The sequence below is a fragment of the Rattus norvegicus genome, chromosome 8 (genome assembly GCF_036323735.1).
Source record: "Rattus norvegicus strain BN/NHsdMcwi chromosome 8, GRCr8, whole genome shotgun sequence".
Lineage (NCBI taxonomy): Eukaryota > Metazoa > Chordata > Mammalia > Rodentia > Muridae > Rattus > Rattus norvegicus.
The window spans coordinates 128,261,381-128,285,858 of NC_086026.1; the positions used below are offsets into that span (position 1 = coordinate 128,261,381).

The 24,478-nt window shown below is 49.4% G+C and overlaps 2 protein-coding genes across 4 annotated transcripts in view; one reads left to right on the plus strand and one right to left on the minus strand.

Moving 5' to 3' along the window:
- The window catches only part of Scn10a (sodium voltage-gated channel alpha subunit 10), a 112,326-nt gene that overhangs the window by 32,957 nt on the left and 54,891 nt on the right, over positions 1–24,478 (minus strand). For all 3 annotated transcript variants that reach the window (XM_039080964.2, NM_017247.2, XM_039080963.2), the window contains 5 exons: positions 24,133–24,303; positions 20,615–20,908; positions 18,049–18,160; positions 9,744–9,982; positions 7,197–7,370 (listed from right to left, as the gene is read on the minus strand). In XM_039080964.2, coding sequence (XP_038936892.1) covers positions 7,197–7,370; positions 9,744–9,982; positions 18,049–18,160; positions 20,615–20,908; positions 24,133–24,303 — 990 coding nt within the window. The remainder of the gene's footprint in view (positions 1–7,196; positions 7,371–9,743; positions 9,983–18,048; positions 18,161–20,614; positions 20,909–24,132; positions 24,304–24,478) is intronic.
- On the plus strand, positions 196–2,871 carry LOC108351811 (40S ribosomal protein S27-like). Its single transcript, XM_039082790.2, has 2 exons — positions 196–243; positions 2,162–2,871. Exons 1-2 carry the CDS (start codon positions 196–198, stop codon positions 2,417–2,419), a joined length of 306 nt encoding a protein of 101 aa, XP_038938718.1. The 3' UTR covers positions 2,420–2,871.

A 24,478-nucleotide genomic window follows, 5' to 3' on the forward strand; every position in this document is an offset into this window, starting at 1 on the left:
CAATGGGAAGATTCAATTTTCTTCCCTCCAGATGCAAAGAAAGGCAGTTTCCCGTGTCCCTGGCTGGTATTGGGGGTTGTGCTGTGGACTCCAAGGCTGGGTTGGAGATGGAGTGGTTTAATGCACAGTACATCCAAGCCCAGGTACAATCCCTCTGCACTCTCACAGCCACCACAGACGCACAGATAACATGGGATGGGGCAATCCCTGAACCTGCGCCACCCCTTGGAGCAAACTCTGCAAGTATCAAGCGTGTTCTGTCACCTCACAGACTAAGGGGTGTGGCTGAAACTCATTGCATTTATCTTGAGTGGCATAAAAAGTGGCTCATTGAAAAGAGATACTGTCATTTCAGAATCACAGGGCGTGGGCCCCTGGCTTTGTGGCCATATTGAGAAGAACAGGAAAACGGATAGAAAAGGCCTGGGAAGTGTTTTCTCTGCTACTCGTTGGCAAACTCACTGCTTGCAATAACATCAAGGTAGATGTGAAGTCAGCCCTGAGGGGAGGATGTGTAAGACCTTAGAGTTGGGAGGTTGGGGGTGAAGGGCAGTGGGTAGAGCACCTGCTTAGCATAATCAAAACCGTAGGCTTGATTCCCAATGTTTCATAAACCAGGTGTGGTGGAGCCTACCCATTATCCTAGCCCATGGGCGGTGGGGGACAGAGGACAGAAATTCTGAGTCATTTTCAACTCTAGAGCAAGCTGGAGACTTGCTCTACACAAGACCCTGTCTCAAAAGAAAAACCAAAAGGAAACCTCTTGTATTTGAGTTATCAACTTGTGATCGACTGTGTTTATCACGACATTCTAAGACAGGCGCATGCCTTGGAAATATCTCACTAATTTATAAGGAACGAAAGGGGATAGAACCAGGAAGTCTAGCTCCTTGAAGATCTGGGAAAGCGCGCTGCTTCTAATAACCAAACAGAGGCCATGAGATCACATCTTTGGGAATTGAAAGTGAGTTCTATTTTCAAGGGTAAGAAGCACTTAAGTCAAGACCACACTAGTGATGACTCAGCGTCATTTCTCTTGCAGAAGAAAGGCCTGGGGCAGGAAAGGGAAGAATGGAGAATCAGGACAGAGGCTGAACTTGGAGGGTGTTCCATAATACAGACCCACAGCCAGTTGTGTGTGTGTAAAGGAAGGGTATGGCCTAGTAAACCAGGAGCCCTGAGTGGAAAAGACCGTGAGCTTCCAGACTTAAAAGTCCTGCCGCCCAGTTTTCTGTAAGTGGGAGGAACAGTCCGAAGGCTGCAAGGTGCAGCAAGGTCCCTTCTGCAGGAGCCCAGCCAAAACCAAGCAACTTGTGTCAACTGAGATAATGGCGAGAAACAGAGCTTCACTGGGTCCACTTACTGAGGTTTCCAGTTCTCTACTTACTGGTATTTTTTTTTAAAGGAGCTTGGGGTAGATTCTAGGTCCTTGTGCATGCTATAAAAAAACTCCATTACTGAGTCTAGCCTCCAATTTAAAAAAGATACACAATTAATCAGACCGCCTATTTGATTGTTAAGTTGGAAACAGATAATTGTTCTAAGACACCGTTCTGGGAGAAGGTGCACAGTTTTGCCAACTTTTGATTTTGACCAAGCTAACTATTGATGGCATACTTTACAAATCGACGGCTCAAAGAACCAAAGCAGGATGTTTAGTTTCTAATCGGTAAGTGGGGGGCATGATCGGACGACGCGTGGGGGAAAGGGGAGGGAGGAGAGAGAAAAGCCGAAAGAAGGGCGAGGAGTAGATTGATGATAGATGACCAAATGTGTCTGTATTTACATCGAAAAGGTTGGACTAGGTGCCTTGGCTAAAACATAAAGATGGGATTGCCAGCGCTGAGTACGGACCCGAATCTGACTGCAGGTGATTTGCAGGAGACACAGAAAGGCTGTAAGCAGAAGCGCAGATACAAACACTAAACCAGAAGATAACAGTCCCTTTAATTACTGCAAAGAAAAATAGACCTTTTGAAAAGGAAGATAGAAACATTTCTAAAAATATGAAATTAATAATTAATTAATTAATGATAAGAAGAATTAATAGGTCATTCTTCAGCAAATCCTACTGGCGTGTGCCACCACAACCGACTTAATAGGTCATTCTTAATAATACAAGTTTGACTTTCCTTTCTGGCGGTGACGACCTCCCCATGAGAACACGCCTCTCTCAAAGGATCTCCTTCATCCCTCTCCAGAAGAGGAGAGGAGGAAACACAAGGAAAAGCACCTGGTGCAAAGCCCTAATTCCTACTTTATGGATGTGAAATGCCCAGGATGCTATAAAATCACCACGGTCTTAAGCCACGCACAAACAGTAGTCGTGTGTGCTGGCTGCTCCACTGTGCTCTGTCAGCCTACAGGTGGAAAGACCAGGCTGACAGAGGGACGCTCCTTCAGGAGGAAGCAGTACTGAAAGCCCCTGAGTCAAGATGAGTGGGAACCTTCCCAGCAAACACATTTTAAATAAAAACATGACTTTAGCAGGAAGGTATAAAACTTAAAGCGTTCATGCACTCAATAGTGCAGATTTGAGACAGGACCACGCGAGCAGCAGATAGACCATAAGCCTGGCAGAGGTAATGACCGTAGCAAGCAGTAGGCAACAGTAAACCAGGATTTAAAGTGCAGAGTGTCATAAGCCCCTCTACCCACAGCACAGGGGCAGCACTGCAACCCATGCATGCAGCAGACGCAGCGCGGTCAAGTGTGCGGGATTATTTCTGATATTCTGCGCCGAGGAGAAGGGATGGATGACACATTAAAGTCTCAGCAGCTACAGCCTCCAGTGCTTGGCTTCAATGCAACGGAGCCTGAACCCGGTGACACAAACTAGAAATCCCACACGTTATCAGACGAGGGACCGTGCTTCTAATTAACCTTGGAGTCCAGGGATGCGTCAAGCTTGAAGTTGGGAAATCTTCAGAATCAAACAAGGAAAAGTCTGACAGATTAAAGCGGTTCTTAGGAGGAAATAGACGTCTTATTACGTGAGAAAAGAACAGACCAAAAAAACCCTGTGCGTTAAAAAAAAGCTAGGAAAGAATGAAGTAAGCAGAGTGGGAAGTGTAATTAAGATAAGATGTGCGATTAATTGAGGTGGGAAGACACCAATGACGTGGCGAGGGCCAGCGAGCTGCAGGCTGCTTCTCTGAAGAAACGGATTAAATCAACGGCTCTTGGCAAAGCTGATGAAAACTAGCAAGGGCTGTCATCCCTGCAGACCCAGCGGGCGTAGATCCTCAGCAAGAGAAGAGGGCGTCCACGACTTCCTGTCAGGAACCCTGAACGCCTAGATAAGGGAAGTCTGGATCCAGGACAAAGCAATTTCCTAAAAGCCAGTTTGAGAAATGGAGTCCGACTCACTTCAGAACACCGGGAAAATCATCGCTAAGGAAAGTCTTGGCCCCACTAGCTTTTTGCATACATGTGATACTAAAACCTGGGAAGGAGTATGTAAAATTTAAATAGCTGCGGGGCGACTCATCAAAACCGATGCAAAAACCTTACAGATTGCTAGCAAATAGACCCTTTCTGTTTATTTAAACCTGTTGAACTTATTCATTTTATTGAAAGTGCACCACAGACAAGTTGGGTCTACTCCGTGAGTGCTGGGATTCAGCAATAGAAAATCAATCTTGTTTTTTAATAATGTGAGTGTGAGTGTGCGTGTGTGTGAGTGTGAGTGTGTGTGAGTATGAGTGTGTGTCTGAGTGTGAGTATGAGTGTGTGTCTGAGTGTGAGTGTGTGTGTGTGTGTGTGAGTGTGAGTGTGTAGGGGAGGTTGGGCATGAGGGTGCAGTTGCCAGTGGAGGCCAGAAGAGGGTGTAAGGTCCTCTGGAGTGAGAGTTTTGGGAGGTTTTGAGCCACCTAATGGAGGAGCTGAGAACCGAACTTGTGTCCTCTGCAACAGCACCATCTCTTCAGTTCCTATACGGTTATGTTAATGTGATTTCCCTTTTCTTTTAGGGGTAGAATAAATCTGCTGGTTTTGTTTTTTGATTGATATGGAAAAAGTGTGCATATAGGACAGGATGTTTCTGTTTGTATCCATGTGTGTAAAGGTCAAATTAGGGTAACTGTCATGCATGTTGTCTTCAACACTCATCATTTCTTCCTGGTGACAAGGCTTAGAATTCTCCCTGTGCCATTTGGAAACATGCAATGCACCACTGTTAATTATTAATGTGATTATCTTACATGCAGAACAATAGTCTGGTAAAATTAAAGACCTATTCATGATACGTTTTTCATTAAAGAAAAAACCTGCAAAAATGTCAGACTTGTTGAAATGTTGAAAGTATCTCTTAGCAGCCAAGAAAATGAGGCTGTCTGTTACTAAGACTTCTTTTTAGCAGGGTACTAGATGTCCCAGCCAATGTGGTCATATAGTTAGAATCAAATGGCGTGGTGGTGGTGAGAGAAGAAAAACAAAATGTATTGTTTGCACATGATATGATCACGTTAAAGAATCAAAAAGGCTCCGTGGATGAATCATCAAAATTAAGAAAGGGGACTTCTGGGTGCAAAAATATTGACTATGAGAATGCTGGCTAAAATTAGCAAAGACTTTCAAAATATGTAAGATCCGTGCGGAGAAAGGGATGGAAAAAAATTATAAAACTCGAGAGCCTGAGCTAGGCGGAGAGGGTGCTGTCTGTGCAGGTCAGAGGGTTATGTAACACAGAGTTTATATTCCTTCCTAAGTCGACTGCTCGATTGTTGCAGTCTGAATAAAGAGAAGACTCAAGAGTTTGAGTCTGTGCTGCTGTGGGCATAGCGGAAGTGCAGGGGCCAGGATATTCTTAGAGGAAAACCAGGTGGGTGTATCAGCCACTCTTCTCCCGGCTGTAATCAAATGCCTAACTGGAAGAGCCTTAGAGAGTTCAGGGAACATGGTCCATTATGCTGGGAAGGCACAGTGACAGTGACGTCAGAGTCCTCAGTCGTGTGTGTGTGTGTGTGTGTGTGTGTGTGTGTGTGTGTGTGTGTGTGTGTCTGTTGGGGTTGGAGGGGAGTGGCTGCGGCTCAGCTTCCTTCCCTGTTTTAATTCTGTCTGCCCCGCCTCCGCCTGCCACTCAAAGGCAGGAAAAGCACTCCCTTCCCAGGTAAACCTCCTCGAAGCACCCTCACAAACACACTCAGAAGTGTGTCTCCTTGGTGATTCTAAATCCAGTCAAGTTGGCAAAGAAGACAAACCAGTGCAGCGGGCGACTCGGTTTCTAGACACAGACATTATAAGCTGCAGGAACTGAGATGGCTTGCTGCTGGTACAAGGATAGACCGGCGGGGTAATGCAGTAACGGAGCGTGCCTCAAATCATGTCAAGATGGCTGATGGCATTTGGGGATGGGAGAAAAGAGTTGCATGGGATTTTCTATCTTTTTCCTCCTGCTTTCTTTTCTCCCTTTCCCCAACCAATCCATACATTCTTACGGAGTCTCTTCTGATACATGGCTTGTGCTTAGTGTCTGGTAGGGCGACAGGAAGGAAAGTCCTGGGTTTAGCCCCATGGACCGTCAGGGAACGGATTGCGACCTCAGAAGAGCGAATCTGGGTTCAGTGTGTGGGAGGCCCTCTGTGAAGACCAAATGTGTTAGCCCAGAATGTCCAGGACCAGCTGAACCAGCTGAAGACCGGGGAACAAGTGTCCGAGGCAGAGGATGGGGGGCCAGCCCTGTGGCTGGGAAAAGGTTGCTGGGAGAAAAGGAGTGGGGCTCACTGGAGCCTCACAACCACCATAAGGACTTCAAGTTTTATTTCCAGAACAAGGGGGCTCCACTGGGAAGCTATTTGTGACAAATGGCCCTTGCCAGTTGAAGGTGGTCATGAGAGGTGGGGGTAGGGGATGCTTATAGGGAGGTACTCTATGCTAAGACGTGCTTGACTTTCCTGAAATTTAAAGCAGTTATGAAGACTAAACACTGTTCACTAAAACCACACAGCCGTTTGTCTAAGCTATGTATTTTCACCCAGGAGTGCACACAGTTCAGAGCCGGCTCCAACTGCAGGGCAAGGGGAAGGGGCTGGGGTTTTGCTGAGAACGTAATAGTGCAGATACAGCATGGACTCTCACCACTGTAGGGAACGTGGCTGGAAGCCCGAACTCGAGATTGGTGTGTGTGTCTGTGGGGGTGGGGGTGGGGTTAGGGAATTGTGAACTGACTCTCATGTTAGGTGGGTAGGAGGCCCTTCCCTGCCTCCCTCTCACAAGAACAGGGAAGACCTGGTAGAGTCTCCAGAGGACACGGTGTCCACTGGCTGTTAATAAGCATGCCAAGGCTCAGCCATTTCTGTTACATTATGACGTATCCTGGGAATGGCTACACCAGTTCTTCAACCTTGCCTCTCGCTTGCTTCTAGGAGCCAGTGAAACTCGAAGAATCCTCCAGATGGCTTAGGGCCTTGAGGACATCAGTGACCTCAGACTCTCCTGGGACTCTTACAGGTTTGGCTGACAGAAGCATTTGTGTGGAGTGGAGGGCAGACATGGAGACCCGTGATTGAGTGGAGGAGTGCCTCCAGTAGAGGGCGCCCTGGAGCTGAGTTTGGAGAGGCGCCTGTTGAGAGGTTAAGAGGAGGCAGGCTTTTGTGGATGCAGTATTGAGCTCTGAACTGGGCGACCAAGAAACAAGAGAAGGCCTTTTAGAGGAGGGGGACAGAGCTGAGAGTCAGCAGTCAGGCAACATGGATTTGAGTGCCAGGTGAGACACTAGCTTGCTGTCCTGGCATCCAGGAAACACTGGTTCGTTATTTAGTGGTGGCGTGGCTCGGTTTTTCTCATCCTGGGGACTTTAAAAGCAATAATCTCTTGGGGTTGGGAGCGTAAAATGATTCTTATTATATCGAGAGTGTAATACTATGACTTAGCCACATCTTCAGAAAATGTCAGTTGTTGGGACCTCATTGCTGGGACTGCTATTTGGAAAGAGAATGCAACACTGTTCTGAAGTCCCTTTTAGTGCAAACAAGGAGACCGAGGCACAAAGGTCCACCCCGCTTTGCATCAGTGAAAAGCTGGAATTGCCAAACCAAGTCTCTAGGCTCTCCAGAACCATGACCTGTTTCTCTCCCACAAAAATAGAAAGGGTAGGGATCTGGGGGGGGTGGGGGTGGGACTGGCTGGTAGAGTCCCCAAAGACAGTGCCTGTCCCCCAGGGGTCAGCTTCCCAAGTGGCCAAGAGAAGACGTTACCAAGCGGAAGGTACGGAGCACAGACAGGCTGCCCTTCTTGGATGCGCTCAGCTCCAGAAGGCTCACGGTGACGATGACACAGTCGAAGATATTCCACTTCTTCTGGAAGTAATAGTAGGGGTCGAAGGCAATGATCTTGAAGGCCATCTCCATTGTGAAAAACACGGTGAAGACCTGAGGGTGGGAACAAGTGATCACTGCTGTGAGGTCTCTCAGGGATGATGAAGGCAAGGGCAGAAAGAAAAGAATCTTGTTTACAAGAGAGTAAAGCATGCTGGGTGTGGTGACATGCTTGTAACCCCTGCCTGCAGGAGGCTGAGGCAGGAGGATTTCAGGGTTGAAGCTAGGCTGGGCTATACAACAAAATCCTGTCTCAAAACAACACTAAAGAAGAGGAGGAGGAGGAAAAGAAGGAGGAGGAGGAGTGGAAGGAGGAGGAGGAAGATGAGGAGGAGGAAGAGGAGGAGGAAAATAGCAGATCCTTTTGTTTGTTCCTGAGGATTGTAGATAGGAATTTCTGAGCCACTGACATTCAGAGAACACACAATAGATCTCTCTCTCTCTCTCTCTCTCTCTCTCTCTCTCACTCTCACTCTCTCTCACGCGCACGTGCATGTGTGTGTACATTGTATGTGTGCATGGATGTGCATCGGTCTATGTGAAGACATTGGAGTGTCTGCCTCTATCACTCTTTACTTTATACTTTGCAGCAGGGTCTCTCACTTGAACCCAGAGCTCACCTATTTGGCTGCACTCCACAGCCAGCTTGCTCTAGGCATCTCCCATGTGAGCCTTCTGAGGACTGGAATTACAGGTGGGGCAACACACCTACCTGCTTGCACGGACGTGGGTGCTGAGGTCTAAGCTCCTTCCAGTCTTTGGGTGTAGTAAGTGCCTTACCTGCTGAGGCATCCCCCTCCCCTCTGTTCTTCCAGCAGTTAACATGTGTGGCAAGACTAAGGTAAAAATCCCAGTTCAGCCACGTCCTAGCTTACATAAGCTTGAATAAACAATGCACCCTTTTCATGCCTTGATTTCCTCATCTGTATAATGGGTATAAAGGGAGTATATGCTTGGGTAGTTCTCAGTAGGCAGTAAGTCATAAATAAACAGAAGTGACTAAGATCTATGGTCTCTTAAGATTTCCTTTTGCATTGGAGGTCTTCAGTTGTCTTACCCAGGACAGGACTCTGACCTTAAAAGTGGTTAAGCATCAGGCAACAAAAGCCAGCAAGGGAAGGAGGCAGGGGAGAGAGTAAGCAGAAAGAATGGGGTCAGGGCTTGGTCCTCCCAGCTTTTTTACCAAGGCCACTCAAGAGCCTGGGAAAGGTGCTGGTCTCTTTCTGACAGAGAGTAGAATGGTAGAGAGTGTTCTGGGCTTGCCCAAGTTATGTCGCATAGCACAGGTCAGCCTTCTGGATGCATTTGCTGCATGACATAGACATCTGCACACGCCTTCTGTCCTCTGTCCTCCACTCTTCAATGACCATGCTGAAAACCATATCCAGGAACCGGGAAAATGGTTCTACCAGCCAAGCACTGCCACAAAGGCAGGAGGACCTGGGTTTAATCCCCCAATCCCTGTATAAGCCTGGCCTGGTGGGACACACCTGTAATACCAGTGCTCCAAGGGTGGGGCGGGAGGGTCCCTGTGGCTCACTCCATAGCTGGCCTAGCCAAAAGGGGGGGACTCTGCCTCCAAAACAATGGGGTTTGGAGGGAGGAGGTTGGGGAGAACTTGGTGAAAATATACCGCATGAAATTCTTAAAGAATATATAAATACATAAAATCAACAACAGAATTGGGTAGATCCTGAGCAATGATGCTTGTATAAGGTTGTCGTTTGGTCTTTAGACACCATGCAGACACATATGAACACACACACATATGCATACACATACCCACCCCCCCACATACACACATACATACATACACACCACATATACACACCCACACACACATATGCATACACACATGCATAAACACAAATATGTACATACATACCCACATGCACACACACACAAACACGAGTATGCACACAGGCACATAAGCACACTCATTGCACATACACACATAAGCACAAACATGCACATACACACAGACATGCACATATACACACATGTGTGCACACACAAGCAAGCACATGCACATACACATACACATGCACACATAGGCATACAAACACAAGTATGCACACACGCACACAAGCACACATGCACACACATGCATACATACATGTGCACATACACACACAGATAAGCACAAACATAAACACGCACATACACAGGCAAGCACACACACACACACACACACACACATACAATCACAAATGAGTGCACACATACACTCCACACATTGTCTTTGATGGGGAAGTGACATTAAAGTATCTCCCTCCAGCTTAGCCTGGCTCCTCCAGCTATGACCTCCCGAGTTCAGGCTCCATATTTCCACATCGCTGCTCCACCACTCCACTCAGGCACACCGGCACACTGCCCAGGAAGGAGCCACCCACCTGACATCCCCACCAGTATGGCCAGATCACTCACAATGTTGCCGGCTTGAAGCATGGCATCGAAGGCATCGGTCATGGGGTAGTGCTCCATGGCCATGAAGACGGTGTTCACCACGATGCAGAGGGTGATGGTAAGCTCTGCGAAGGGGTCAGTCACCAGCTCGAACAGCGCCATCTTGAACTTCCTCCACTTGGGGCAGCACTCCCAGATCAGATACTTCTGAGCGAAGCTGATCAAGCAGGGTGGGCACTTCAGCTTAGACTCTTCAAGCTCTGCATTGCGAGGGAGTCAGTGACAGCTGTCATTCACACGGTGTCTTGGACCTCCATCCTGTGGTCATGATCTAGAGCCTTTCATACCAATACCTGTGACCCTCGAGGCTCACTTCAGACCCCAGCTCCATGACTCTCCTTCCTGCTGTGGAGCAATAGGACTCTGGTCCCCTCACCACAATCCACTTACCCAAGCAGTCCTTCAGACTGTTGGTATCTCCATGTTCTCTCTCTCTCTCTCTCTCTCTCTCTCTCTCTCTCTCTCTCTCTCTCTCTCTCTCTCTCTGCACATATGTGCCTGTTCATTTGCATGCATGTTCATGTACTTAAGTGTAAAAACCAGACCCTCTGTTTCTTCCTTCCTTCCTTCCTTCCTTCCTTCCTTCCTTCCTTCCTTCCTTCCTCCCTCCCTCCCTCCCTCCCTTCCTTCCTTCCTTCCTTTCTTCTTTCTCCCTCCCCCTCTCTCTAGAGAGGGTCTTTTGATGTGACCCTGGCTGGCCAGGAACTCATTATGTAGAGCAAGCTGGCCTCACATTCACAGAGATTCCCCTCTGCCTCTGCCTCTGCCTCTGCCTCTGCCTCTGCCTCTGCCTCTGCCTCTGCCTCTGCCTCTGCCTCTGCCTCTGCCTCTGCCTCTGCCTCTGCCTCTGCCCCTGCCCCTGCCCCTGCCCCTGCCCCTGCCCCTGCCCCTGCCCCTGCCCCTGCCCCTGCCCCTGCCTCTGCCTCTGCCCCCTGAGTTCCAGAATCAAAGATATGCAACACCATGCTTGGGAGATGACAGTCTTTGCTAGCCTGGAACTCACTAAATAGCTTAGGTTGGCCTGCCAACAAGTCCTGGGGATCTCTGTGTGCACTGCCTTTCCTGGCTTTTTACTATGTGGTAGCTGAGGATCGAACTCTGGTTCCCCACACTGGCAGGGCAAGCTCTGGCTGAGCTATTGCTGCAGCCTGACCTCTTCTCCCTTATTTTCACTACGCATTGCTCTTATGATGTCCTTGTCCCCTCTCAACTTAACCCATTGGAGCTCGCACCCATCTGTCTGCTGACTCCTTTGCAGATGCACTGAAGTCTTTGAGCCACCTTCTCCTTCCTCCACACGCCTGGCAGAGTACCCTGTGAGTAACCCTGACCAGCTGAACATGGATGAGCAATGTGCACACACGACCTCACCGAAGCCATCCTTGAGCCCTGACAATCCCCGCCCAGAAACTCTGCAGAGGCAACTGGCACCCTTGAGTCATTTACCCCGGCCAGCATGGAGTGAAACTCAGTATGGCTTTTATCTTATTAGAAAGAAATAATTTAAATAAAATAAACTTGTCAGGTGTAAACCAGATATAAGTCCGTTCTGTCGTCTAATCGGTTGTGGAGTTCACTCCTCCCCTCTCCCTCAGCCTCTGACTGAGCAGCCTCTATCCCCTCAGAATTCAGAACCATTTACGGAAGAGTTTCTCCTCCTCCTCTTCTCTCTCCTCCTCTTCTCCTCCTCCTCCTTTTTCCTACCACTGGGTCTCCAGTGGGTCTTTGTGCCCTCGCCACCTCTCGCCTCATGTCTACAGGACCAGGAGGAGCTGCACTCCTCTGACTCAGGTGGAAGCCCCTCCCTTATGACCTGTGCAGCCCCCTTCTCCATCCTCCCCCTGACCACCTTGTGTCATTGTGTCAGCATGCTTCAACTGTATCTCAGCTTTAGAAGTGGCCTCTCGGGACCATGTGTGCTCGCTTCTCCTTTGCCTCTTCAAGAGCTAACATCCTTGGATGTTTCCTAAATGTAGTCTCCACTTTTTCCTCGCTTTTCTTTGGAGACCCTGGTGTCTGGCCCTTACCCCTGCCTCGAAAATTCCAGCAGAAGCCGGCCCTGCCCTGCACAGCACTGACAGCATTCACGAGCCAGGCTAGGACGGTACCTTAGTTTCTCTCTCCTCACACGGTTGCTGTTTCTATGTTTTTGTCTCGTGCTTCTTCCCCTGGCTTGAGGTGTTGGTGAGGGCACGCATTCTTGACTTCATCTATCCATCTTCTCCCTAGGTAATCTTATTGAACCCCATGGCCCCATGAAATCAAGCCCATGCTGAGCACTCCTGAATTATATGTCCAGCTTCTGATCTCTCCCTGGAGCCCCGGGCTCATCCCCGCAGCCCCTCCATTATGTTTCTGCTTTCGCGTGTAATGGGGCTATCCCTATGGAGGAATTCATAACTTCGGGCTTTTCTATAAATTCTACTGTGTACCATACATCCTGGAGATGGACACACCAGCTGACGTGAGCATTTCCCCCCATGTTCTCTTATGCACACGCCTTGCACATAAAACCTCTTTCACGGTAAGGTTTTAATAAAACACCTAAGCATATTTTCTCCTTTCTGTGTAGCCTCCCTATTTTTCATGTTGACTTTTAGTGGATTCGCAGTTTATTTTGGTTGAGGAGCAATGTATTGGTATAGTTTCCCTCCCCCACCCCCACCCCCAGTCTTTGGTTGTTTATATCAACAGAATTGATAGAATGGTCTGGTTGTCCTCAGAAGTTGGAATGGCGTTCTCCTCATGGTGTTTCCATATATTCTCGTGTACACATGTCCTTTTCTCTTCTGCAGACAAGACTATTTATTTCCACTACCATGCTGTGCTAATCACCCACTGTGAGTTTTTCCAAACTACAGATGTCAAAACTGGCAGAGCATAGTTTTGCACAGAAGTTGGCGTGTTCTGGGAGGGAAATTAATCATCCCTATTTGGAACGAAAGTGGACTTTCCTGGACCTGCTTTTGGCACCAAAGGGAAGCCTGAGAGCCAGTGTTGGATGAGGACATTTACAGATACCGTTCTGTAGGAAGCAGCTTGTCTGTGAGGCACAAGGGTCAAGGAAGGGGTCAGTTCTGTGTGTGTGTGTGTGTGTGTGTGTGTGTGTGTGTGTGTATGTGTGTGTATGTGTGAATGTGTCTCTGTGTGTGCCTGTGGGCGTGCATGTGTGAGTGTGTGTGTCCATGCGCAAATGCACGGGTGCACGAGAGTATGCTTGCAGAATCCAGAGGCCAATGTTAGTGCCTTCCTCACTCACTGGTTTTGTTTTTAAGTTAGGGTCTCCCCATGAACCTGGCCCTCACTTCTAAGATCTGGGGATGTGGTGTCTCCATCCCCACTACTGAGGTCATAGGCACATAGGGCTGTGATCAGCTTTTACAAGGCTCTGGGCATCTGGATTCAGGTCTTCACGTCTGCACAGTGCACTTTATCAACAGAGCCACCTCAGCTCTGTAGCTACTGTGACAGAACTGATTGACTAAGAAACAGAGGAATCACAGGAAAGCAATTGCACCCTTGCTAGCCTTGAATGTGGCCGCACCTCCTTCCCAGCAGTCTTTGGAAAGACTGGTCCTCCTCTCAGGAGGAGGGTTCTCTCTTGAGATAACAGCCTGTCTCGACCTGGGCACCCTCTCCCATCGCTTCCAGAGTCTACTTTAATGTCCTTCTGTTCCCTTCCCTCTCTGAGATCATCCTGGGTCAATATGCTCACAAATCCCCATTCTCAAAAGCCACAAAGGTATTGTTCTTCAGCCCCAACTGTCCTGTTCTATTTCTCTCTCCATGATCACAGGAAAAGTCCTGGACAAGGCAACCCACGGGGCATCTCCATCTTTTCACCTTTCTCTTATTCTCCATGTATGGTCTCTGTTACTGTTCAGCTACGATGATCCTGGGGTGTGTGTGTGTGTGTGTGTGTGTGTGTGTGTGTGCCACGGTGTGTCTGTCTGTCTCTGTCTCTCTCTTTTCTGTGTGTGAGCTTGTCTCTCTGTCACTCTCTCTGTGTCTGTCTCTCTCTGTGTCTGTCTGTCTCTCAGGGTCTGTGTGTGTCTGTCTGTTTGTGTCTGTCTCTCTTTCTCTTTCATGTATGTACATTCATGCCTGTGCAGGTGCACCAATGGTGTGAGTGCACATTGTGTGTGTGTGTGTGTGTGTGTGTGTGTGTGTGTGTAGGGCAAAGGATCACTTTCATTTTTCAGGTGTCATTCTGCTTGATTTTGGGGGGTGTGTGTGTGTGTGTGTGTGTGTGTCACGGTGTGTCTGTCTGTCTCTGTCTCTCTCTTCTCTGTGTGTGAGCTTGTCTCTCTGTCACTCTCTCTGTGTCTGTCTCTCTCTGTGTCTGTCTGTCTCTCAGGGTCTGTGTGTGTCTGTCTGTTTGTGTCTGTCTCTCTCTTTCATGTATGTACATTCATGCCTGTGCAGGTGCACCAATGGTGTGAGTGCACATTGTGTGTGTGTGTGTGTGTGTGTGTGTGTGTGTGTAGGACAAAGGATCACTTTCATTTTTCAGGTGTCATTCTGCTTGATTTTGGGGTGTGTGTGTGTGTGTGTGTGTGTGTGTGTGTGTGTGTGTCTGTGTGTGTGTTGTGCATTTGATGCATACATGTGAAAGTGCAGGTGAATGTGCTCATGCACTCAATTGCAGAGGGCAGAGGAAGACATTGTGTGGCCTCCTCTCCAGCTTGTGGCCTTGGGACAGGGCCTTTGATTGAACATTCAGTTCACCAATGTGGCTCGACCAACTGTCCAGTGGGCCCCTGGGAGACCCCTATTTCTGGGTCCAATGCTGGGTTACAGGCACATGCAGATGGCCCCCCTTTTTTTCATGGGTGCTGGAAATTTGAAGTCAGGTTCTCATGCTTGTGAGGCGGGCAGGTACTTTACCCACTGAGCTAACTCCCCGTCCGCTTTGATGACCCTGTGTAGATCCTGTGCGGACCGACAACTTCCGTGTGACTGAAGCCCCAGTACACATCACCTGACGTCTCCATAGCTTTGCGTCTGCTGGTCTTCCTATTCTCCCTGAAGGGGTTTGGGTCCTTCTCTTCTCTCCACTTCCGGGTCCTCTCTAATTTCTACATCTTTTTCTTCTGTCTCTAATGGTGCCGCCTCTCTGAGCAAGCACGATGTGCTGTAGTTTCCTGAGACTCTGCCGTAATTCTCCTTGATGTCACCTCATCTTCTTGAGTCTTTTCAAAACCGCCGTGTCTTTAGAGCGCTATGGAATATATAGCTGTAGATCTTGCCTCATCTGGATTCCAGATCCATTATTAGTAAGTTAGCTTTCTTACCAGACACTGCTCCCTGGATGTCACCTAGGCACTTCACATCCAATGTGTCCCAGACTCCTGTGCGTCTTCTGCGTCTCTCCTCTGAGGCTCTCTGCTCCTCCCTACAATGCTCACACTGCTCCCTGCATCAATGCTCCTCCCTACAATGCTCACACTGCTCCCTGCATCAATGCTCCTCCCTACAATGCTCACACTGCTCACTGCATCAATGCTCCTCCCTACAATGCTCACACTGCTCACTGCATCAATGCCCCTCCCTACAATGCTCACACTGCTCCCTGCATCAATGCTCCTCCCTACAATGCTCACACTGCTCCTGCATCAATGCTCCTCCCTACAATGCTCACACTGCTCACTGCATCAATGCTCCTCCCTACAATGCTCACACTGCTCACTGCATCAATGCCCCTCCCTACAATGCTCACACTGCTCCCTGCATCAATGCCCCTCCCTACAATGCTCACACTGCTCACTGCATCAATGCTCTTCCCTACAATGCTCACACTGCTCACTGCATCAATGCCCCTCCAGTTACTTGTCCAAGAACCACATGTGCATCACGCAGTCCTGAATCTTATGACTCCCAGGGACCCGTGCAATCCTCCGTTCTCTACAATCCCTGCCCCTGCTCCCAACTCTTACCTGGTTTTCTCCTGCTCTCCCTGCCAGCACCTTCCCACCTAAATTCTACCCTCTCAAGCACCAGAACGACTTTTATGAAATCCAAGTCTTGTTCTATGTCCAGCCCTTCAGTGGCACCCTGCTGCTCTTGGACAAAACCCAATGTCTGTTAGAGTGTAGTGGGGGTTTGTGATCTGGCTTTTCCAGTCTTATTTTGAGGCCTCGCCTTGCCTTGATGTCTACGTTCCAGATAGCTCGGGCAAAATTTCAAATATCTGCATTAGGATCAGTCTGTCTGGGATACTTCCCTGAGCCCGGGCAAAAACTCCCTCCACTTTCCTTAGAATCCTGCATTTCTCCAAGGCGCTCAGCATCCCACTAGCACCTTGTCTCATGTCCTCCTCTCCTGCTAAGCCTGATAACAGCTGTGCTCACAGCATCGAGTCTGAGTCTGGCCTTCTGGTTTGGATGATTGTCAAGTCCCAGCTTGCGTGCCAAGCCTGGATGGCTCGCAGGCCTTGAGTTAAGTGAACTGTCATGCTCCTATCGGCTTGCGGCAAACCTTCTGTGGTGCAGTCGCCCTGAAGGAAGTGGTCCTGTAGACCCCGTCACGACTCTGACAGCGTGAGGCCCCCTCCACGACGCCCGCCATGGGTGTAGCACCCAGCTAGAGACTATGGTGCACTTGACGCTCAGAAACCCTGGCCTAAGCTGGCGGTGTCTTTACTCAGCTTTGACACGGTGTCCTGACTTTCCCATCACCCCTGAAGCCCGCTCTTCTTCCTACCCCAAGATGTCTCATTATTTCTCGTTTTATCTTTTCAGCTGTTTAGTTCATCACAAATCAGCGCCACCCTCCGAATGCCTCCTTTGGGTCCCGTTCTCACTCACCGTGAGCTCAGCAACTGTCTGCTAAGTGCAGGCTGCTTATCTGGGTGCTGAGATCCAGCTGTGAGCAGAGGAGGCAGAGGCCCTGCCCTCGTGGGCTCTAAGCCTGAACAACGGAAGGTGAGAAGGGATGCGGCTGCCGCAGACTAGACCTGAGTCATCGAACCTCACAGAATGCTGCATTCTCTTTCTCCCCTAGTTAAGGTCATGTGGTCTAGCCCAGGCAGATCTAGAACCCACTTCTCCCATTTCAGTCTTCCTAGTTCTGGAGTTTGGGGGGCATATCACTACGCCCAGCTTCTGTCTTAGCCCCGGAAATTGTGTGTGGTGTTTTTGTCTGAGGCGCTTTCTCTTGTGGTGGTTTTCATGTGCTGATTCCCCTCGATCCGTTCAGATTCCTGGCCACCCCAGAGAGGCTACCCTTTCTCTGCCACCCAGTCCTACACTGCCCTGCCAGAATTCCCCCCACCCCCATCTCACGCTGTCCTGTCAGAGTCCCTCTTCCCCCAGCCTTCTGCTCTCCATTCCTTTCCTTTCCTTCCCTTCTCAGCCCTCACCACTGTTTCTGCACCTACTCAGGTTGATCAGCTCTGCCTCCAGGGTGCACAGTCCATGACAGCAGGTGTATATCATGCTCACCATGAAATCTCAGCCTCCCAGAGCAATGCCAGTGTCTAACAGATGCCCAACAGATGTTTGAATCAATAATTTCTTTTTTTTTTTAACTTCTGAGGAAGAGAGGAAAACACAAGCTATCTGAGTGGTGCAGTGCAGCCTCTGGAGCTGCCGAGGCCTTCCTAAATGGGTGGATTTGTCAGAGACAAGACTCTGCCCATCCCATAGTGAAGTGAAACTAGGCTAGAACAGCCTCTGTACTCAGAGAGGAGGACACAGCCATGCTGTCTGGGGCCATGACCCAGTCCCACATGGTTTCCTCTCCTACTTCTCAGTTAGATCACAGACACATTCCCTCGGGAGACTGAGTCTATTCCCATTTGGTTGGCCAAATTGTAAAGGATTTGGTGAAATGGATTGGCTAATCTACTTAAGTTGTCTTTCCACGTTTGGCACAATAAGAGCTCAAGACAGAAACGAATTCTCAAGAATGACGGCTATAGCCACAGAGAGCATGAGGAATAACATTGCCATGCCAGGAAATGAGAGACTTGAGCTGCTCACACACCTAGGGGGTGGCTGATGCCTTGTGTTTCTGAGAATCTAGTTTGTAAGCATGCATGAGGCAGATGCTAATTTGAGTAAGAAGTGAACCAGGGTGCTTCTTCATTGGAGTCTCTCTTGTTTTGGGAACTCCATGCACATAAAAACCACCTTAGAAAAGGAGGCTGGGGGCCTAAGGTACAGGAATGGAGAAACTGAGGATCTCCGGCCACAGAGAGAGGTCCTCGGTCCGGCTCAGATTCATCACAGCACAGAGGACAGGCATCTCAACGAGCAGCACTCACCCTCAATGACAGAAGTCATGATACTGACAACGCTCATGGCCCTCTGTGCTCGGAAAGGTTCGTTCAAGTAGCCCGCAGACAGGAAGCTCTTCTGCCCTGTAGTGTCGAGTGCCTGCTGGGACACAAGCAGGGCCAATGTGAGGGCTTCAGCAGAAAAGCCAGGTCATTTCACTCCTTACTGGCTGCTCTCATCCAGTTGTGAGCTGCACTAGGAAGCCATGAGCCTGAGGTAAGGCTTGGAGAAACAGGTTAAGAGCTTGGCTTCGAGGGCTGGGGATTTAGCTCAGTGGTAGAGCGCTTACCTAGGAAGCGCAAGGCCCTGGGTTTGGTCCCCAGCTCCGAAAAAAAAAAAAAAAAAAAAAAAACCAAAAAAAAAAAAAAAAAAAAAAGAGCTCGGCTTCAAGGACAGGAGCACAGAGACAAGACAGAGGCAATGCCAAGGTTGGAAGGTCTGAGCCCAGCCGATAAAATTTGAGTTTATTTGGAGAAAGAGCTTGTCAAGCCCCAGGGGTGGCAGAGGGGCTTGTACAATTAGGGAACTTGCTAAAGACATCTGAACAGGGACTTGCGATGCAGAAGGCCTTAAAGAGTCGCCTTGCACTAGCAGGGTGGTCTCGTCAGAAAGAGTCAAGGTTGAACACTCAAGAAGGTGACTGTCCCAGGAACAGATACAGGAGAGTGAGGGATGTATCACAGTGGCAAAATGCTGCACGAGGCATCTTCTGGGGTTTAAACAAACAAACATTAGGGTTCAGATGGGAAGATCAGGGAAACTAGGGAAGGGAAATAGAGGGTTTTTACCCCATACCTCAGCTGGGGTAAGAGGCAGCCAAGCTAACTAGATACAAGGAAGGACAGGGCTCTGGAGAAACCAGTGAAGAAGGCCTCAGCAGGCTCTGGTTGGTTCCCCTTCATCCCCTCCCTGAGAAGCACACCAAGGTCTGCTGTTTCCCCTAATAAACTTCTAACCTAATGGGTACCCACATTTTTAAACACACTCTTATATCTAATGCACCTAGTTGTAACAGTGAATTGGGCATACACAACTTCTAAGAAAGCCTCTACCTATCATAGAAAAAAAACCACCCTGGAATGTCTAGGAGTGGACACAAGGGAGAAACAGCCCAGGACCTGCTAAGTCTTGATGCTGGCTGTTACTATGTGGCTCGAATAGCTCTTAATCTGCACAGTGTACTCTCTGCCTCACTGTTCACCTGCCACAAACAGACTTTGAGTGCTTTCTCTGGCTGTACTCCGTGTGATGTCTTCTGCTGGATCACAAGAGCTAAGATGGCTGCTATGATCGGGATTCCAGAGAGAATTCTGGAAGCAAGATCTTCCTGTGCACAGCACTACAACTCCCAGAGAGCCCTGCAGCCTGGCTGTGACTTTAGGACTCTGGGTTAGAGATTCCATTTGCTCTGGAGACACACTCTTCACCCGTCTTTCTGGCTCTGGGTCCAGAGAGGGCAACTTGAGCAAAATAGTCACTCCATGGTTCTAGTCAGGCTTGGCTAAGAGGAAGAAAGATGGCAGGAAAGGAAAGGCGAGAGAAACAGACAGAGACAGAAACAGAGAGACAGAGACACGCAGAGAGACAAAGAGAGACACAGACACACACACATACACACAGAAATTGGGTGGGGGGTGGCTCTTTGTACCTTGTCCCCTTCAGCTGGCAGCAGCATGATTCTCTGCGTGAGAGCACAGGTCCCTCAGCCACAGATCCTGACAAGTTCTGATTTGGGGCCTTTCACTGATGTTTTCAGCTTGGGCACACAGCACCTCTACACTGTTGCTGCTCTCCAGGTCCCTCACTGCCCCTGTTTCCCTGAACCCAGTCCACACCTCTATGGATACTTTACTAATCCCTCCACTTCCCCCTGAAGCAGGCTATCTGCTTCTTCCTGGAATCCTGAATCAGTAGAACAACCACACAGTGCAGTCTTCACAAGCCTTTCTGCATAGGTATCTCCGGTAGCCAGCAGAGGCCCTCGGGGGTTGTAGAAGCACCGCTAGTGATACAGGAGGAGATTGCAAGTTAAATTGTACCTCCCAACCCAGCAAGGTGTCCCAGGAGTACCCACTGTGGGTATTGCCTTAAGGAGCAGGAGCCAGGCCTTTCCTGACCCTAGTCTGTGCCATTTTGATGAGTTATTCATTCTGTGAGTTGAGCCAAGGCCACTGTGCCTCTACCAAGATCAGTCCTGAGAACCTCTTAGAATTGTGTCAAACCTCAGGAACAGTTTTCCCAGAGTCATAGGTGTCTCTAGAAGGGCCCCTTGTTTTCCTTGTCCTCGTCAGAGAAGGATCTGGAACCATCTCAAAGCAGGGATGACCAGGAGGACAGAAACACCAAGAAGAAACAACCACGAGGTCAAATGGAAAATCAACGGCACGGCTGCATGCAGAGTGGATGGACAACACCCCCCACCTCAGACAATCGCTATGGCTTTGCTGGGTCTGTTGGGTGGCAGGCGTGGGACAGATGTTGTTAAAGACCCTTCCTCGGTGACATTCAGTACTTATCCACAAGAGTCAGAGTATGGGTCATGCAGGAACTCACCGGGCCTTCAGGCGCTCCAGCGGTAAGCTCACCAGTGGGCACTCCGAGCTGTCCCTCTTCTCCATGTCTACGGCCAGGGTTGGGGGACTGAGGCAGTGGGCTCCTGGGGAGTGGACCTGTCTGCCCAGCACCCCTGCCCAGCAATATGGAACCTCGACGGCTTTCCTGGTCTCCGTGAAAGACCCCATCATCCGTGATCCCGTCAGGAAATGAGATGTCTTGGCTGGGCGCTCGGAAGTGGAACACACTGCCGTGGCTAGCCCTGCGTCTTCCTGAAGACAGGCCTAGGAAAGACTGGGCATTGTCCCCAGAAGAGCAGGAAAGAAGGATAGGATAGGATAGGATAGGATAGGATAGGATAGGATAGGATAGGATAGGATCGGATCGGTGCTCTTAAAATGCAGCGTGCACTTCCCTCCACCCACATCCGTGCCTCATGGCCTCTTGGCAGCTACCTAAAGACTTGAAGACATCTGGGGTAGACGTCCTGGGTAGCCATGGATAGAGAACCAGAGAATCGAGATCTTGGACAGACTTGGGGAAAGAACAGGAGAGGGGCCATTATAGGATGCCCAAGATCAGCCAGTAGGTTACTGTCACCTCATGTCACTGGCTGGGCCAGATGCTTGACAGCCTTTGATGACAGGCTTGGGCATGGCCGTTCTAGGTCACCGTCTGCATATCGATCAAATACCCACACCTGAGAAAACGTCCCAACTGGAGCTTGAGACACTGTTTTTGAATGAACGAGTACGCTTTGCTGTCTGAAAATTAAGATATGCAGTTTACCGGGTTCCATCCCTGTGAGCGTGAGGGCTTGTGTTGGAATGGTGGGGACAGGCGCTTTGCAGTGCAATGAGCTGGCAGGATCCCCTGAGGCCAGCTTTGAACAGTCAACAATAGGAAGATTGAGGGAAGAGTTGCGGCCCAGTTTCTTGGAAGAATAATGCCATTCTTCCAAATCGATAAACATTTCCCATCAAAAGCTTGCACCAAGTGAGCGCTGCGGGGTTTTCACATCCAGAGGAGAAGCTCTGGTTCTCGAATTCTCGGGCGCTGCATCCCACATCCCCCTAGATGGGGTTTGCTAATTCTCAGGACTGTGGGGACCTGGCCATGGTCAATCATCAGTCCTCAGCTCAGATCGGAAATGGGGTCTCTAAGATCTAAGCAATGGCTCCCTCCCAAACTCTTGTCACAGTGCCCCCAATTTTTCTTAACTCCTTTTATTTACTGAACAACCAAACTAGAGCACGTTGCCGTGAGGAATCTCATTCCTGTCACAAAACTGAACTCACTGTCTCTCCCTCCCTCCCCTTCTCTCTCACATGTGTGTCTCTGTGAGTACATGTGTGTGTGTGTGCACAGGCCAGAGGACCACATCAGTGTTGTTTCTCAAGCACTGTTTTTTTTTTTTTTTTCTTTTGAAACACGGTCTAGCATTGCCCAGGGACTCACCAAGCAGCCTGGCTGTCCAGCAAGCCCCAAGCACTCCCTGTTCCTGCTTCCCCAGTACCGGGGTCACAGGAGCATAGCACCATCATGCCTGCCCCCCCCCCCAAAATGGGTTCTAGGAATTGAACTCATAATTTTGAGGTAAACACATCACCAGCTCAGCCATCCCTCAACCCCCTTAAGGTTTCTTTTCGTGGTGGAGCCCAATCCTGTTCAGCCACCACCATTGCCAGCCTAGTGTTATACAGACAGCACTCTGCCTAGAGTATAGGCCCCAAGCTTGTACCGCTCACACAACAGCAGGAGTTGCTCCCATATTGTAGGGGGAAAATTGGGAAGCCTGCATTAAAGCTAAGAAGACAGACTTGTTTACATTTGGACACCAAGTAAACTAAGGAAGGAACCACGTAGAACACCTAGATCCAGTGTTTGACCGTCAGCACCCCCCACTCCACCATTTATTTCAGAATCAATCTATCTATCAAGTGACGGTCAATGATCTCTCTCCTGTGTCTTAGCTCTAAGCTCGACATCATCGCTTTTGGTCTGAAAAAGTCTTTATATGAAAACACCCAGAGATCTATCTACCAGAAGAACCTATGTGGAGAGAGACAAGACTTGGGCACTCAGGTGCTGACCTGTGTGGCTGACTGAATGGGGAAATGAAGGCCCAATTCAGCGTCACTGACATTTCCGTGGAATCTGTGGTTCATCCTCTTCTGAGGCTGTCAGAGTCCTAACCAGACTTCCCTTGAGAGCATTGAACTGTGCCCCGCTCATTCCAGGTGCTACTCCAAAGGGCAGAAAGGATACGAAGCCACAGATGTACACAGGTGCTCCAGTGTGAGTGTGTGGCCGAGACCAGAGTGCACACAAGTGTGTCTGTGAGTGTACATGCCTGTGTAAACCCGGGGAAAGTCAGTAGAGGACGGCATTCTTCCGGTGAGATGGGGAAAAGGTTAAGAGGGGTGTTAGGGGCAGGAAGTAACCCTCAAAAAGCTGTCTGAACCCCCTCCATATGATTAGAGTCTGAATTATTCCCCCACATGAAAGGATGTGGTAGCTAATTTAAGTGGTCAACTTGACCCACCTGGGAAGAGAAAACCTAGGCCAAAGAACTGGCTTTGCCAGATTGGCCTGTAGGCATGTCTATGGGAGCATTTTCTGATTGCTAATTGATGTAGGATGATGAAACCCACAGTGGGGCTGAACAAGCCAATAAAGTGTTCCTTTATGGTTTCCGCTTCAGTTCTGGCCTCCAGGTTGTTTGGGTTCCTACCCACACCTGCCCCCAATAATGGGTTGTGAGTTGGGAGTTGTGAGATGGGGTGAATCCTGCCCTCCCCATCTTGCTTGTGGTCAGGGTGTTTATCCCAGCAGTAGAGAAGGGAGTAGAGGCCTACAAGGAGCCATTTGGTACGTGGGGCTTTCCAGGGGGTGGAGAGGTAAGAGGAAGAAAGTTGGCGAGAAAAATTGAATTGGGAAGTCAGCGTTAACCACTGCGGGGCAGACTGCTACAGGCTGCAGTGTGAGGCAAGAAGGTCATTCCCAGGATAGGCTGTGTCAGAGATAGGCCCTGGGGTCTTCTGTGTCAACAGCAGGTCACAGCCCTGAGCTGTGAGTCAGAAGCAAGAGGGAAGGAAGGAGTGAAGGTTCAGCACCAGGGACAGAGCTGCTGATCCAAATATAGGGAAGCAGACACCCTTGGCTATGAATGCCTCAAGGTCAGCATGTTCCAAAGGGGCTCCCCTCCCTTCCCTCCACACCCAGGCTTTCTCCAGTGCCTTATCTTAAAAACCACAGCTCCCCTGGGTGTCCTAGCCTGAAGCCTGGGAGTTGACCTGCTTCTGTGTTGCTTTCTGTATCTCCCAATCTCGATCTTGATCTCCACAAAGAAAGGTCCTTATTTTTAACCCTCTCTCCACGAATGCTGCTGTCCTAGCTTAGGCCACCCATAGGGCTGGGTATCTGTCTGAGTTACCAAATCCCTCTTCTCTCTGTTTCACCCGTGGCAGAAGCAGCCACAGAGCTGAGTAAACCTTCGAGCCTGCTCAGCGTCTTACCATCCTGCGCTGGTTGTAAGGGTCAGATTGGGGTGACCTGTTGTCATCCGTGGAGCCCTCTGACACCCTTGATTTCACCCTGGGTCTTCTCTCATTGGCGTTTTTGGAGGCTAAGGGTGATCCACTGTGGGACTGGAGCGAGGTCGTGTCAATCCCCAGGGCTGCCAGCACCTGAGGAAAGAACCATAGTTGTAGCCCACAGAATGTGACTGATGTTGGTGTTTGGATGTCCCTAAAACATGGCCATGGAGGTGAGGGACCTGAGACCAAGGTTGAGGGTTAGAATACTAGCAGTGGTGGGACTGGGCATGGCAGAAACGGGGATCACCACGCTCCTTTAGCCCTG

What these genes read in the sequence shown, in the direction of transcription:
- LOC108351811 (XM_039082790.2), top strand. Translation starts at nt 196, where the DNA reads ATGGGGCAATCCCTGAACCTGCGCCACCCCTTGGAGCAAACTCTGCAA. An exon ending in CCTTGGAGCAAACTCTGCAA is followed by an intron (nt 244 to 2,161) that starts GTATCAAGCGTG and finishes CCTCCCCATGAG; the next exon opens with AACACGCCTCTCTCAAAGGA.